Genomic DNA, 15,689 nt, shown 5'->3' with positions numbered 1-15,689 from the left:
GCCAGGGAGAAACAGCCACGTGCCGGCAATCAGCCGGAACTGCTGGAGCCGGCCGGGGAAAGCCGCGGCCGGACGGAGAACCGCCAAGGATTGATTGACTTCCGGGAGGGGCGGGTCCCAACTGCCGGGACACTTATAACCACAGGGCGAATGGTGGCTTGCGGCTGGGGGCGGGGTAACAGGGCGCAGGGCCAATGAGCCCTGCGAGGGGGCAAGTCCCATGAGAGAGAGAGAGAGAGAGAGAGAGAGACAGAAGTGCAAGTGCCTCTCTCTCTCTCTCTCTCTCTCTCTCTCTCTCTCTCTCATGGGACTTGCCGGAGGGCCGTGGGAGGGCCGCATTTATATAGAGCAGGGAGGGCTGCTCGAGGGCCGGATTAAACTGGGCCGCGGGCCGCAAATGGCCCGCGGGCCGGACTTTGGACATGTCTGGTCTAGTGAAAAGAAGGACTAGGGGTGATATAATATCAGTGTTCCAATGTTTGATGGGCTGCCACAAAGAAGAAGGAGTCAACCTATTTTCCAAAGCACAGAAAGTAAGACAAGAATGGTTGGAAACTAACAAAGTAGAAAAGCAACCTAGAACTAAGGAGAAATTTCCTGTCAATGAGAACAATAAATCAGTGGAACGACTTGCCTTCAGAAGTTGTGGATGCTCCATCACTGGAGACTTAAAAAGACTGGACAGCTGTTTGTCTGAAATGAGTCTCCTGCTTGCGCAAGGGGATGGGATAGAAGACCTCCAAGGTCCCTTTCAGTTTTGTTATTCTTCTATTCTTTTGGTTTCATAGTCTGGTCACCTTGTTGGGTTGACACCTATTGAGCTTTCGTGGTTAAGGATTTTTCTAAACCAACATTTTATGTTCTACTTTTCCTGTTCTGCCTTTCATATATTATAGGATATAGTATTCAAAAAGTCCTTAAAATTATTTGCATTTATATGAAGAAAACGTGATTCTGTTATCTGCTTAGATGAGGTATTTACGATTATTATGTATATTTCCACACTAATAATTATGTCCTTAATTACTGGAGATGTTAGTTTGTCTGTTTTGGTAGTTTACCCCCTCTAAGCTTTTAAAAACCCGATATGGTGTTATCCACATAGAGTTTTTAAAGTGTATCTGAAATAGAATTAGAAATGAATCTTTCTTTTTTGATAAAAATAGAACTTGTGATTGAAGTGTTCATTTTTTGTTTTAAATTGAACACCAATAGGTTATAGTATGTTCTACACTAAGAATATCCATAGGTGGAGACTGTTTTAGTTGAGTGATATAGAACATTATGTTCATTGAACACAGAATGTAGCAATACCTATGTGCATGAGTACATGATAAAGACATAACACTAAGATTAATTCCTAAAGACCGAAAGTAACACCATTTAAAGCTTCGCAGTCAAGCAATTTCTACCACCGAACCTACTGCCATTGCTAGAAAGAGGTGGTGCTATGGATTATCCAGCTGCTTGTTTGATGTCTCTCACTTCTTATGTTTGAAAAACATTTAGCAGCACCTGGCCCTAAAGGAGAGGGATGACCCTGAGCTCTTCATGGAACAACCAGTGATCAGTTGAAACAGCCTCTTCACAAGAACAGTTCTCTACATAGTTCACATGTTCTACAGTATTGTTATCTTTATAAATAGCTTTTTTTTAGTTCTTTTGTTATCATTGCATGAACCTGGAGCTTAAAATTCTACAATAGTTAACCCATGGGGAGAGAAAAGGAACTCAAATAACTGGGTGGTGAAAAGACTACTAGAGATACATCCCAATGCAACCAGAAAGTGGTATAGGGCAAAGCATTCTTGTCAGTTGTTCATATCAGCTTTTTCATCTTGTGGAATGGAATCTTTTCTATGAATGTATCTTTTCATCATCTTTCAGCAATTCCATGACTATATTTCAGAATATTTGCTTAGGTCTCAAGCAAAAATTGCTATGGAGTTGTCTAATAAAATAATCAGAAGGAAAAAAGGGGAGAAGTGGGGGCAAGTGTAACACTGAGCTTGTGCCAAACTTGCCATCTTAATGTCCAATTTCATTTTGTCAAGATTTTTCATGACTGAAGAAAAACAATTCTAAGAATGTTTAGGAGTCATTCTCTTGATTTAAAAACAGTTTTTTAAAAATAAATATTAAATTTTATGCAGGTAGGGAAAGGATAGGGTCAGTACGGGTATGGGAAGGGGTGGGAATAAGGGATTCGGGATAGGGTAAAGGTAGGTACAATAATGGGGTAACCCCCAACAATAATCCCATGCTTTAACAAGCAAACTACCGTCCGGGTATAAATATTGAGTAAACATAGTTTATATAATACTTTATTCTTAGATGCCTATGTGATAGCGAGACTCTGGTTATTCAGAAGCAAGAACTTGATTTAAATTCAGACTTCGTATTTTCGATTTTAGGAAGTTTTTTAAAAAAACAGGCTAGAGCCACTTCTCGTGGATGGTTTAATCGGCTTTTCTGTCCTTCTGTAGCGGGCAGAATTAAATTAACTTTGGGATAACTTTCGATTTTACGTTTCTATGGCTCCCATTGAAAATTGTGCTCTCCTCTTTCTACTTCTACGTAACGCATCCCAGAATCGGGTTTAACCAGAGAGAACTGCAGAACGCGCGCGAACCAAAGGGGGGCTGGGATTTCCCCACCTCAGCAGCGGCTCCCGTGATCGTCGTAGAGACGTGGCGCGCGCGCACAAGAGCGAGATCGTACCCCGGAACTTCTCTGCATTGTAGCTTCCGGTCAGAGTCCCTTTCTATGGCTCATTCGCGGTTGTGGCTGCTGTTGCTTTGGTCGGCCGTAGAGGCTATATCGGCCGCTGCTAATTCCCGGCCTTTGTGGCAATGGGAGGCGATTGCTCGTTTGCAGCCGGAGGCGGAAGAAGCTCGTCAGGCAACAGCGGTGCGGGAACTCTTGAAGCGGCTTCTGGGCTCGAAGGCAGCTTCTGCCTTCGATGTATCCGTGAACCGGTCTTTGGCCGAACCTGACGGTCTCGACACCTACCGGCTGAGCTCGGAGGCGCCGGGCACGATAAATGTCTCTGGCTCTAGCGGAGTGGCCGCCGCCTCGGGGATCTACCATTACTTGAAGGACTTCTGCGGCTGCCACGTGTCCTGGTCTGGGACGCAGCTCCGACTACCGGAGAGTTTGCCCCCTGTCTCCGCAGAGATTATCGTCACCAGCCCCAACAGGTGATTCGACATTGGAAGAGAAGGAAGGCAAAGGATCCCCTAACCTCTATATGCGAAGCAGGAGTTATATCCGGCTTCCTCTTGAAAATATGGGAAGGCGTCTTTATAGGCGGGCCCGGAAAGCCGAGTTCCGCTTCAGATAAATTCACCAATCTGCCAATTGACCGAAACTTTTGAGCCTGAATCATTAGGTGCTGAAATGAAATTCTCAGAATGTTTGACACCAAAGTTGTGTCTGTCCCAGCTTTATTGTCCAATAGTTGTTTAAGGCAAAGTTTTTCTCTTCAAGTCTCAAGCCTGTACAGGTAGTCCTTCACTTACATAGTGCTTGACTTACAACCCTATGTTTAGTGACTGTTCCGAAGTTACAACAACACTGAAAAAAGTGATATAATGACTGTTTTCCACCCTTTTGACTGCTCCACGATCATGTGATTAAAATTTGGACGCTTGGCAACTGGCATGTATTTCTAACTGTTGCAGTGTCCCAAGATTATGTCACCATCTTTTGCAACCTGACAAGCAAAGTCATTGGGGAAGGCAGATTCACTTAACAACCTTGTTACTAACTTAATAACTGCAGTGATTCAATTAACTGTGGCAAGAAAGGTCATAAAATAGGGCAAAACTCATTTAACAATTATCTTGCTTAGCAATAGAAATTTTGAGCTCAATTGCCATAAATCGAGGACTACCTGTAGTATAGAAGGCACTGCCTTAGCACACACAATTAATGATCACTCAGTCTCTGAGTATGTAATTCAGTTAGGCCACAGGTAAACTCGCGACATCACGTGACATGTTGCGACGTATCGTGACTTTTTTCCCATTGCCAGCAATGGGGTGGGTGCGGTTTTGGTGTGACCCGTCCACCTGCGGGCCGGCAGTTTGACAGCCCTGAGTTAAGCCCTTCTCCAGTTGAGAGTGAGCTGAAATAATTTTTCAAGTACAGTATGAAATGTTATCTCGCAATGAACTTAAGTCATACAGGTAGTCCTCAACTTACAGCCATTCATTTATGACCATTCAAAGGTACAATGGCACTGAAAAAAGTGACTTTTGACCAGTTTTTACACTTACGACTGTTGCAGCATCCCCGTAGTCATGTGACCCAAATTTGGGCATTGTCCCCAGGTCATATGATCATCACTTGTAACCTTTCCAGCTATTTTCTGACAAGCAGAAAGTAGGGGAAGCCAGATTCACTTAACCACCGCATGATTCACTTAACAACTGCAGTGATTTGCTTAACTCTGGCAAAAGAAAGATCATAAAACGGGGCTGAAGTCACTGAACAACTGCTTTGCTTAGCAGTGGAAATTTTGGACTCACTTGTGGCTGTAAGTTGAGGACTATCATCATTTTTATTTTACTATGGAAAAGCCATGGTTCCTAGGTCCACTGGGTGGCAGCATTCAAGAGAAAGGACTTAGAGAGCGCTCCCTTTATCTAATCTAGTGGAATGGGCAAATACCCTTAGGGAGGGGTGGTCCTGCTAATAGCCTGGCTGTAAAGGTAGTGAATAGCACCATGAATTATCTCCGAAAGAAACTGGTAGCCAGTGTAGCCCATGCAGCAAAGCTGTAACATGAGGAAACTGAGATATGCCCAATGTTGTGAGAGCTGCAACAAGTTGCACCAGTTGTAACTTAGGGTGGTCTTCAAGGGCAGCCCCATGTAGAGCATGTTGCAGTAATCCAATTGGAAGTGACCAAAGCATGAACGGTCCCGAGCCAGATAGGAATCCATGAGATAAGCTTGTGTGAATGTGTTAAATTGCCACTTAACTCTCCTTTACTAATTTCAGAGATCTCAAGGTGCCCTCCATTTTATGATGATCAAAGTATAATACAGATAGTCCTTGACTTATGAGGACTTATGACCACAATTGAACCCATAATTTATGTTGCTAAGTGAAAATTTTGTTTTGAGTTTTGTCCCATTTTATGAATTTTCTTGAAAAATTTGTTAAGTGAATCATTGCAGTTGTTAAATTCGTAACAAGATTGTTAAGTGAATCTGACTTCCCCATCCGCCAATCTGCTTTCAGAAGATCACAAAAGATGGTCACATGACCCTGGGACACTACAATGGTCATAAATATGAACTAGTTGTCAAGCATCTGAATATAAATCACTTGACCATGGAGATGCTGCAATAGTCAGTGAAAAATGATCATGTCACTTTTTTCAGTGCCATTGTAACTTCCAACAGTCATTAAATGAACTGTTGTAAGTCGAGGATTACCTGTAAAACATGAAATAGCTAACAGTTCACTCCTCGTTCATGATGCCCCTAATTGGCTGGCTGAGAGAGACTATCACAGATAATGCTAGGCTTACCAAACCATGCAAATCAAATGTGGCTAGAGTACAATGATAATAAGTACAGGCTGATTTCCATCCATTGAGTCATACTTTCCCATCATTGGCAGTCCTGAAGCCCCAGGGTTCATGTGATCCAGCTACACATTGAATGACTTTCCCAAGAGTTGGTTCATTTTGACTCCTCTTGATTATATACATATGTTGTTGTTGTTTTTTTGCCAAAACTACGTAAATGGTTGTAGCTCAGAATCCTGTGATTTCCTGGTGAGTTCAAGCCAAAATACTAACCGTGTCTGATGCTATGAAAACTTTTCACAATCAAGATTGGCTAGGTATTATTTACTTGTAGTCAATTCTTCCCAAATTATAATTTTTAATGTGATAGAAGAGAGAATTTATTATTCCGTGTTGGCGCAATGGTTAGAATGCAGATTGCAGGCTAATTCTGCTGACTGTTAGCAGTTCAGTTCTCACCGGCTCAAAGTTGACTGAGCCTTCCATCCTTCCGAGGTCGGTAAATGAGTACCCAAATTGGGGGCAATATGTGATTCTGTAAACCGCTTAGAGACGGCTGTAAAACATTGTGAAGCGGTATATATGTCTAAGTGCTATTGCTATTATGATGACAGTCATGCAAGTGTGATACATAGAATAGAAATTTTATAATTAAAGATTAAAAATGTATGAAGAATAATTTCATTAAGTACATTGAATTTATTGTTTATGCATTTATTGTATTTTTCTCCTTAGGTTCCGCTTCTATCAAAATGTCTGCACTTACAGCTATTCCTTTGTGTGGTGGAACTGGGACCGCTGGGAACAGGAGATTGACTGGATGGCTCTCCATGGAATTAACATGGCACTGGCATTCACTGGGCAGGAAGCCATATGGCAACGAGTATGTGTTATTAAGCATATTATTGTGGCTTTAACAATATTTAAACCCAGGATCTTCTCCAGAGCAACTATCAAGCTCTACTATTGTTTTTATAGGTGTATTTGTCGCTGGGTCTAAAGCAATCAGAAATTGATGAGTACTTCACTGGCCCTGCTTTCTTAGCTTGGAACCGGATGGGGAATTTGCACACTTGGGCGGGACCATTGCCCTTCTCCTGGCATCAGAAAAAGCTAAATTTGCAGGTACCTAGACTGGCTGATATGGAAAGTGTAGTATTGGTTTCTGGCAGTAGGTGCCTTCTGTCTTCCTGTCATATTTTCCTTCATACCTTTTGTGGTAAATTATAGTAGACAAATTTGAGCTTAGCTTTATATCTGCCCCACCGAGTTTTAAGTAATAAATGAACCAGGTAATTTAACCCTATGTTTTTTAGTCTTATGTTTCAGGAAAAGATTGGAGGAGATGTTCATAGTGATATAATGCTGTGCACCGCCCTGAGTCCTGCGGGAGAAGGGCGGTATATAAATTAAATTATTATTATTATTATTATTATTATTATTATTATTATTATTATTATTATTATTATTATTATTAAAAATGTGGTAGTGCACAGCACCTGGACTTTCTGAAAATTACAATCCTGCATTTGTCTGGCGAGAGCCCTTCCTAGTGTTATTTTAAAAGACACAAGGATGTTCATTCTTTTTATTAAAGATACTAAAATTAGCAGTAATATTATCCTGGTAAACTGAGCATAACTAGTCTTATAGTTTGTGAAATAGATTCATGAGCATTTTTGGTACTTGTAATATAGCACTCGTACTCTTTCTCCTCTAAACTCACATTGGCTTACATGGGGATTGAGTCCTGCATTGTATCATCACAGTTATTATAGAAAATAATGACTTGTCTGTGACAGTCAAGCATCACAATTGATCAAAAGTGTGTTCCTAACCAGCATGCTAGGTTTATCAGCTGATTTAATAAGTCAGGGTTATTTGCAATTTATTTCTCTTTTTTGAGGATGTTATGGGAGCTTTTATAATGAATTGCAGGCCAACATTATTGAAAATTCTGGCAATGAAGAATAGAGTGAATTAAATAGTCTTTTAGCTCTCTTTCATTTATTTTGTTTGTTCGTTTATTTATTTGTATCTCACCTTTATTACACACTACAATTCTGAGTAAAACAGGAATTATCAGAAAATCAGGTCTTAAATCTCATATCATATTGGCCCACAGAATGCACAGCTCTTTCCAGAAATGGGCCTTCTTCTGGACCAATTTTATGGGTGTTGTGGGGCACAGTGTAGATTATTCTGTGGCTTTGCTTCATTGCTCCATCCTGACTCTTTTACTTTCCCAGTACAGAATTCTAGAGAGAATGAGGTCTCTGGGTATGTTGACAGTGCTTCCTGCCTTCTCTGGGCATGTCCCTCAAGGCATTCTAAGGTAAATGAACAAAATGAGTTGGGTTGAGCATATAAGAAACTGCCTCATACCAGGATAGACTGTTTTCCATCTGACCAAGTGTTGTCAACCTCAGTGCTTCCCAACCTTGGCAATTTTAAGATGTGTGGAGTTCAACTCCAGAATTCTGCAAGTCCATACTTTTTAAAGTTGCCAAGGTTAACAAATGCTGATCTATGGTCTTTTTTTAAAAAAAAACAATTACATCAGTCCCTAGCCAGTGTGGACATTGGCCTTATAAAGCTGGAAGGCATACATTTGGAAAGCCTGGCCTAAACTCACTGGCAGCAGACACCAAGATTTTCAGACTTCCTGGAAAGGAAACTTAGGGCTCTTTTTTATGGAAAGGATGTACTTATCCACCAAGGAGTGGTTACACTGGTCTTTCTCCAAGGGATGAATGACAGGGTGGCCTAAAAAGTGATGACCTAGACTAGAGGATGTTGGACTTTGGGGAGTATTCATGTGAAGGCCAGTGCTAAAATAAGACAAAACTCCTTGGAGGAAAATTCAGAATGTGTTTAAGTAATAATTCTGAGAAGTGCTTTGAACCCAAGCAGAATATATTTTCCTTTATTATTAATCAGACCTCTTAACATCTGGGTCCAAAGGTCAATGGAGAGCCCCGTGATCTTGAATATATTTCTTGCTTTGATTTTTTTTTAATATTCTGGATTCCTGCCATAATAATCATTGAGTATTCTCTTTGCTTAAGTCCAAATCTTCCTGTAGAAACTCATAGTACTTAGCACACACCCAGTGAATTTGGAGTTGACTTTGTAATCTGTTTCACAACGTTTTTTTTTCCATGTTAGGGTATTTCCACAGGTCAATGCCACACAACTGGGGAACTGGAGCCATTTTGATTGCACCTATTCATGTACTTACCTCTTATCACCTGAAGACCCCATGTTTCAGGTCATAGGGACTCTCTTTTTAAAGGAGCTTATCAAAGAATTTGGTACAGATCATGTATACAGTGCTGACACCTTCAATGAGATGCGCCCACTTTCATCAAATACCACCTACCTCTCCAAGGCCAGCGCTGCTGTCTTCCGCTCCATGAATGGAGGTATGAAGTGACAGGGCCTCTTTTTCTCCCTATTTTTCCTCCCTACTTATCTCTGCTCATCTTTAGTCCTATTTTTTTTTCTTTATCTCTGCTCATCTTTAGCCCTTTAACACATTATCTTTAGCTCATTTAGCCATGTGTATTGCAAAGATAATAGTAAGAGTGCCAGGTTCGCCTCCCACTCAGAAGGTTGAGAGTTCAATTCTAGATAGTGGCAGATGTTTTTCTCCTAGAGTGCAAAGAAAAAATATCTGCTGTGTCTCCTGCATGGTGTCAGGAAGAGTGCTCAGCTTCATCCAGTTGCCCCAACTCCACCAAATTATGGGATTACAGAGTCATAAAATGGGAATTTATATTGCAAGGATAATAGTAGAGCCTCTTCAAAATTTCAGATGCTGAATTAATATCCATAAAAGCTGTGGAAAGTCAGAGGGGTTTTTTTTAATAATGTACTTAAACATTTATAAATAACCTTTTCTCCCATAAGGAGCTCACTTGCAGTTCATAATAATAAGAAATATCCCAATCAGTTTCATTAACTTGGTTACCAACCAAGTTTGCAAATAAACTATTAAAAATCTGATGAAATAAAATCAGTTTCCTTAAAAGTTATAAGCTTTTTCCACTCCTGGGGTGCTGCTATAAAGAAGGTCCTGTCTCACATTAGCAGCAGACACACCTTCCTTGGTGATTAATTGCAACTTTCCATGTGGGGTAAGATGGTCCTTTCCTTGCTGAATGTCAAATAAACACATACATCATGTGAATGTTTTTGTCCAGCTATCTATAATATGAATCATGTAGGGATTTATAATTATTTATTCAAAAGTGGGCATTATTCTGTTTCTTGTTGCTGAGATTTTATGAACTTTGTATCTTTTCCTTTCTTTAAATTATGTATATATAGAATTGCTACTTTGTTGCCTTGGAATAAGATAGCTTCACATGTTCACATATTGCTCAGAGATATTCTGCATAATTTTGAGTCAGAAATGAAGTACAGCATGAAAAAACATATCAACTCTGATCAAAGGAATTTAGAATTTATTTAGGGTACTTTTTTAAAATATAAATTTAAATTTAAAGTCCTTCTATCATGGAATTTAGGGTATTCATTGAATTTCATATTTGTATTCTTTTTAATATCTATCTCAGAAAGTTAACGAAGAGATATGATTTGTCCAAGGTCATCCAGTAATCTGGCTGAATAGAGATTTCAATCAAGGTTTCATCAGCTTCAATCCATCCATTACACCACACTAATTGCATATTTTGTTTACACCTAGTAGATTTATAGCTATAGGTTTTCAGGTTATGATTAATTTTATTGCTGTGATTGCCGGATCTGTAACAAAAAACTTAGAACCAGAAACATTTTCTTCCAAGAGAAATCCAGGGCAGAAAATATAAATAATTTTAGGTAAATAAATGGAAAGCATACAGTATGCTAACAGTATCACAGGCTTGTAAACAGAAAGAAACTGAACCTATATTATTATTATTATCAAGAAATAAACCGAATAAGAAATAGATAGAGCGCAGAATAAAAGTAATGGTTCTGAATTTGTATTTTTCCTTTCTTTGATTGTGCCTGTCCTCATAGTTGACCCCCATGCCATGTGGCTGATGCAAGGTTGGCTTTTCCAACACCAGAGAGACTTCTGGCAACCTGCTCAAGTTAAAGCCCTTCTTCGAGGTGTACCTATAGGCAGGATGCTGGTGCTGGACCTCTTCGCTGAATCTAAGCCTGTCTACCTCTGGACTGAGTCCTTCTATGGGCAGCCTTTTATTTGGTGCATGCTTCACAACTTTGGTGGGAACCACGGCCTTTTTGGCATGGTGGAGAGCATCAACCAAGGCCCTTTTGAAGCCAGACGTTTTCTCAACTCTACTATGATTGGCATAGGCCTCACCCCTGAAGGTATTGAACAAAATGATGTGATATATGAACTCATAACAGATTTAGGTTGGCTCAAGGAGCCAATAAATCTACAACAGTGGGTTGCCACATACAGTACAGAGCGCTATGGTGTCAAGAACATGCAAGTGATAAAGGCCTGGCAACTGCTATTCCAGAGTGTCTACAATTGTTCGGGGCCTTGTGTAAATCACAACCACAGCCCCCTTGTCCACCGTCCTTCTTTTCGGATGAACACAGAGGTCTGGTACAATAAGAGTGATGTCTATGAAGCCTGGCAGCTGTTTCAAAATACTTCTGGTGAACTGGGCAACAGCAGCACCTTCTGCTATGACCTTGTGGATGTGGTTCGTCAGGTTCTGCAACAGCTAGTGAGTGATTACTACTTGGAAATCAAACAGGCTTTTCAGGAACGTGTTCTGTCACAACTCCTGATTACTGGTGGTGTTCTAATCTATGACCTTCTTCCCGAACTGGACACTCTTCTCTCCAGTGACAGACATTTTTTGCTGGGAGGATGGCTGGAAGCTGCCCACAAAATGGCCACCAGCAAAAAGGAGGAACAGTTGTATGACTTCAATGCACGCAACCAATTAACTCTTTGGGGACCTGATGGCAACATTTTGGACTATGCCAACAAACAATTAGCAGGGCTGATGCTAGACTATTACAGAATGCGTTGGAAGTTTTTCATTATCACTTTGGTGAAATGCCTCAATTCTGGAACACCTTTTCACCAAGATCAATTTAACCAAGCTGTCATCAAAGTAGAAAAGAGATTTATCTACAATGAAAAACAGTATCCATCAAAACCTATTGGCAATACACTAGAGATAGCTACAAAAATATATCTTAAATATTACCCCTCTGCCATGAAGTACAGTCACTTGATACCAGTGTGACGGAGACACTCCTTTCTTGGTATAACTTTTTGGATCATCGATTCTAGCTTTGTACTTGTATTGGTTTACTTAGTCAAAGCTCACTCTGTTTTTTTTAATAGATGTCCCAATGTCCAAATAGAATTGGAACTATATGAGAGAAAAGGCCTAGTTTTTAGAAAAAGATACATCAGGCTATGCGCAAAATCATGGAAGTAATACTTCTATTGGGTAATAACTGAATATATTTTGTAATTATTGGCAAAAATTCAGCATATGATCTTAGAGTAAAGATAAAGGTAAAGGTTTCTCCTGTCCAGTCATGTCAGACTCTAGGGGTGGTGCTCATATTTGTTTCTTAGCCGAGGGAGCCAGCGTGGTCCAAAGACATTTCCATGGTCATGTGGCTGGCATGACTATACACCGAAGTGCACAGAATGCTGTTACCTTCCCACCAAAGTGGTACCTATTTATCTACCTGCATTTGCATGCTTTTGAACGGCTAGGTGGGCAGGAGCTGCAGCATGTAATAGGAGCTAATCCTTTTGTGTGACATTTGGGTCTTGAACCCGGGCAGTGAGCTTTTCAGCTGACAAAACTCAGTGTCTTTAATTGCTGAGCCATCTTAGAGGTACCTGCCTTTGTTATTCAAATACTCCAGCATGGTTCCAATTAAGTTGAAAAGTGCATTGACTGTATTAGCAGAAATGAGTGCTATTGATTTGTATAGATGATCACAAAGCCGTATTTGGCTCCTCTATATCCCTGTTCAGCCTTCTTCCTTTCTGTAGATCATTCTATACAACTGATACCAGTGCAGTTTTGCTCTTCTGAGAAAGTGCCTATAGAGGAAATTGGTCTTGATTTCTGCAGGACCTCTATAGGCAAAATCATATTAGTTTTGTTGAAAATTCAGTGTCATGAAAAGTCAGCAAGCTAAAAAAAACTATATAGAAATGTGTTTTTTTATCTTTATATTATAGCTATAATAACAAAAGGAAAGATGCATACTGATTCCAGTGTTTGCTGATCATTCATATGTTGGTTTGTAGGATAATCCTGCTAGGATTATCCTTCCAAATGCCCTTCCAAAGTGAATAAGAACAGCTTGGAATGCAGAGTAAGGGATTCAACTAATGTTCTCATTTCACACGCATGGGATTGGTTTATAGAGAACTTTGAGATGAACCAATGTTACCTCTTCATGGATTTTGAAATAACTCAAGCTGTTTCCACTAGCTGCCTTCTAGGTATATAGGTCCACAATTCCCATTATCTTCTCATTATGGAGCATATGATAATTACATGGTCTAATTGATCTATTGGAAAAGACTATAATCTTTCACAGTGCCTTGTTCTTCTTGAGTTACAAAATTATATTTATACCCATCCAGATTCATATACATCATAAAGTCTAATCTCTAATGATTTCTGGGTTTCATTACTGTACAGATGTGCCCTCTTGTGGTCAAAGAGGAGCAAAGTGAAAAATGCGTTTCAAAGGATATGTACCGTAGTAAGGCCGTGGAACCCTTCTATTTGAAGGCAAAAAGATGCAATACATCTTTTTCTGTAATCACGTAGCTGTCCTTTTCTTCTGTAAGTACAATCTCAGAAAAAGAAATGTTTGGTTTAAGAAGCTGCAGACACATAACAATGAACCTTAAAAGCGTTTTTCTGGCTTCAAAAAATTAGAATATATCTAGTTTAAATAAGCATAATCAGCATCTTAATCCAAGACTTTTGGAGAAGGGCTATAGCTTAGTCATAAAACGTATACTTTTCATGCTAAATTTCTCATATCAATCTCTGGTACTTCAAATATGAATTTGTCAGAAATACAAAGAGCACCAGTAATTAGAATATACATTGTTTAATACTCTACTTTAATAGGTAGTTTCCTATATAAGTACAGTTTTGTAATTTACAATGTTCCCCAGCTTTTAAAAATAGATTTTTGATAAGTACTGTTTTCTGTCTTCATCCACAACCTACATAAATTGCCAGAGTGGCTTCAATAATGGAGATGGGACAGGTTATCACTAGCACCTGTGTAATTGCTAAGAAAGCTTCCAAAGACATGCAAGCTTTCTTAAGAGAGGCTCTTAAGTTGTTTCAATAATGAGGCAAAGCTGGAGATAAATCATTTTCATATAGATACTGTAATAAAGTACCCATAGCATCTGCCACAACTAAAAAATAAGGTGCAAAAAGCCATAGTATCAATATCTTCTAGCAAATATATGAAGTATGGAGCACACAATATTCTGAATGTAGAAGTGGTGATAAGTACTGTTTTAAGGCTAGGGAGTAAGGCTAGGCCGCTAGGGAATTAATGGAGAATTCCAAAAACTAGTTACTGATTATGTTTTGCATTTGATTGTATTCTTTTATTTTATTGCTAGTTACTTTAAATGTCAGATGGGTAACAAGGAATATCTGTAATAAATAAAACATTTGGTTTTGAATATAAGGAACTGAGTTCTTTGGATCAAGTAGAGTTTCTTTGGGGGATTGCAGATACCAAGAAAAAAGGAATGTAAATAAAAGGAACTTTTTCTCCATAGCTATAGATCTTTGGAGCAGGATGGGTTTTGATCTGTTGTTGTTTCTATTATCTCAAAATGATCCATAGGAAATGTCACCTAGGTTTAAGTCCATTCAATGTGCCTAAAAAGCATAAACGTGAGCTGTGTAAATGTTGAAATCTCTCTCTCTCTCTCTCCTTTCCTTCCCTCCCTCCCTCCCTCTCCCTCTGTTATCTAGCTCTGGATCAGCAGAGGCCAGTTCTGAGCATAAACGTCTTGTGGAGTTCTAACTCACAAGTTAGAAAGAAGAACAGGGAGGATAAAGGATCTATCTAGCTTTGACAAGAAACAATACAGTAGAATTCAGGAAGATAGGCTTACATTAAACATTAGGAAGCACTCAAAGAGCAATTGCGCACAGCCCTAGCAGATTGTAGAATCTCACTTTGTACACATACAATATTCTTGGTTACTTAAATTCTTTTTTGGCACTCTAAAAAGCACATGGCATTCAATGGAAGCAACAGATTGAAAATGACATGTTTTCAAGAGTTGCTGTAGTGATAACTACATATAGCAACATTTATTTATTAAAGATTTATACTATAAGGCTGCCCAGTGCAAAATGTATGACTCTGGAAAGCATACAGCACAAACACACAATAAAAAAACAAAACCATACAACAAACAATGTATATAAAAAGGCAACCGAGCACGCAACAAAAGGTCCTCAAGGGGGACTCCTGCTCAACTGATGCCTAATGCGTGGGAGAAGACCTAGGTCAGTGGTGGTGAACCTATGGCATAGGTGCCAGAGGCGGCACTCAGTCCTCTCTGGGCACACGCGCCGTCGCCCCAGTCCTAGGCCTTCAGTTGGGTTTTAGAAAACCTTTTCGCTTTAGGCTTCCGTTGCCATGTGCAAAAAAATAAATAAATGTTCAATCAGCCAATTTCAACTTCTCGCGGGGAAAAAAATCTTGCAAAGATGGAATTGATTGAACTTTTTAGTACCATCCAGTCAGCCGTTACCACTGTGGCCACGCCCACCCAATGGGCCACACCCACCCGGCACTTGAAGATGCATAAGTGGGTTTTGGGTTGCAATTTGGGCATTCAGTCTCTAAAAGGTTTGCCATCACTGACCTAGATCTTAACAGATGTATCAGGGCAAACCCCATAATTACTTGCTGTTCTACTGTCTTATGAACCAATTGAAGTTCTGAATCTCTTTCTCAATTTCGGCAACTCTAAGATGCATGGATTTCATCTCCCAGAATCCTCCCCCTTAGCTTGCTCGTCGAGGAATTCTGGAAGATGAAGTCCACACATCTTCAAGCGGCTAACGTTGAGAAAGATTTCTGAATGGTTTTCACGGGTGGCCTCATATAGAGCGCC

General features: G+C 39.8%; 1 protein-coding gene across 1 annotated transcript; it reads left to right on the top strand.

The window, feature by feature from the left end:
* The first annotated feature begins 2,734 nt into the window (after positions 1-2,734).
* Positions 2,735-12,066, top strand: NAGLU (N-acetyl-alpha-glucosaminidase). The gene is made up of 6 exons (XM_015810490.1): positions 2,735-3,200; positions 6,278-6,425; positions 6,521-6,667; positions 7,792-7,877; positions 8,711-8,967; positions 10,571-12,066. Exons 1-6 carry the CDS (start codon positions 2,767-2,769, stop codon positions 11,785-11,787), a joined length of 2,289 nt encoding a protein of 762 aa, XP_015665976.1. The 5' UTR covers positions 2,735-2,766; the 3' UTR covers positions 11,788-12,066.
* The last annotated feature ends 3,623 nt before the right edge of the window (positions 12,067-15,689 follow it).

The sequence above is a fragment of the Protobothrops mucrosquamatus genome, unplaced genomic scaffold (assembly GCF_001527695.2).
Source record: "Protobothrops mucrosquamatus isolate PMUCROS unplaced genomic scaffold, P.Mucros_1.0 scaffold10, whole genome shotgun sequence".
In the NCBI taxonomy this organism is placed as follows: domain Eukaryota; kingdom Metazoa; phylum Chordata; class Lepidosauria; order Squamata; family Viperidae; genus Protobothrops; species Protobothrops mucrosquamatus.
This window is presented reverse-complemented; position numbering and strand designations above follow the sequence as displayed.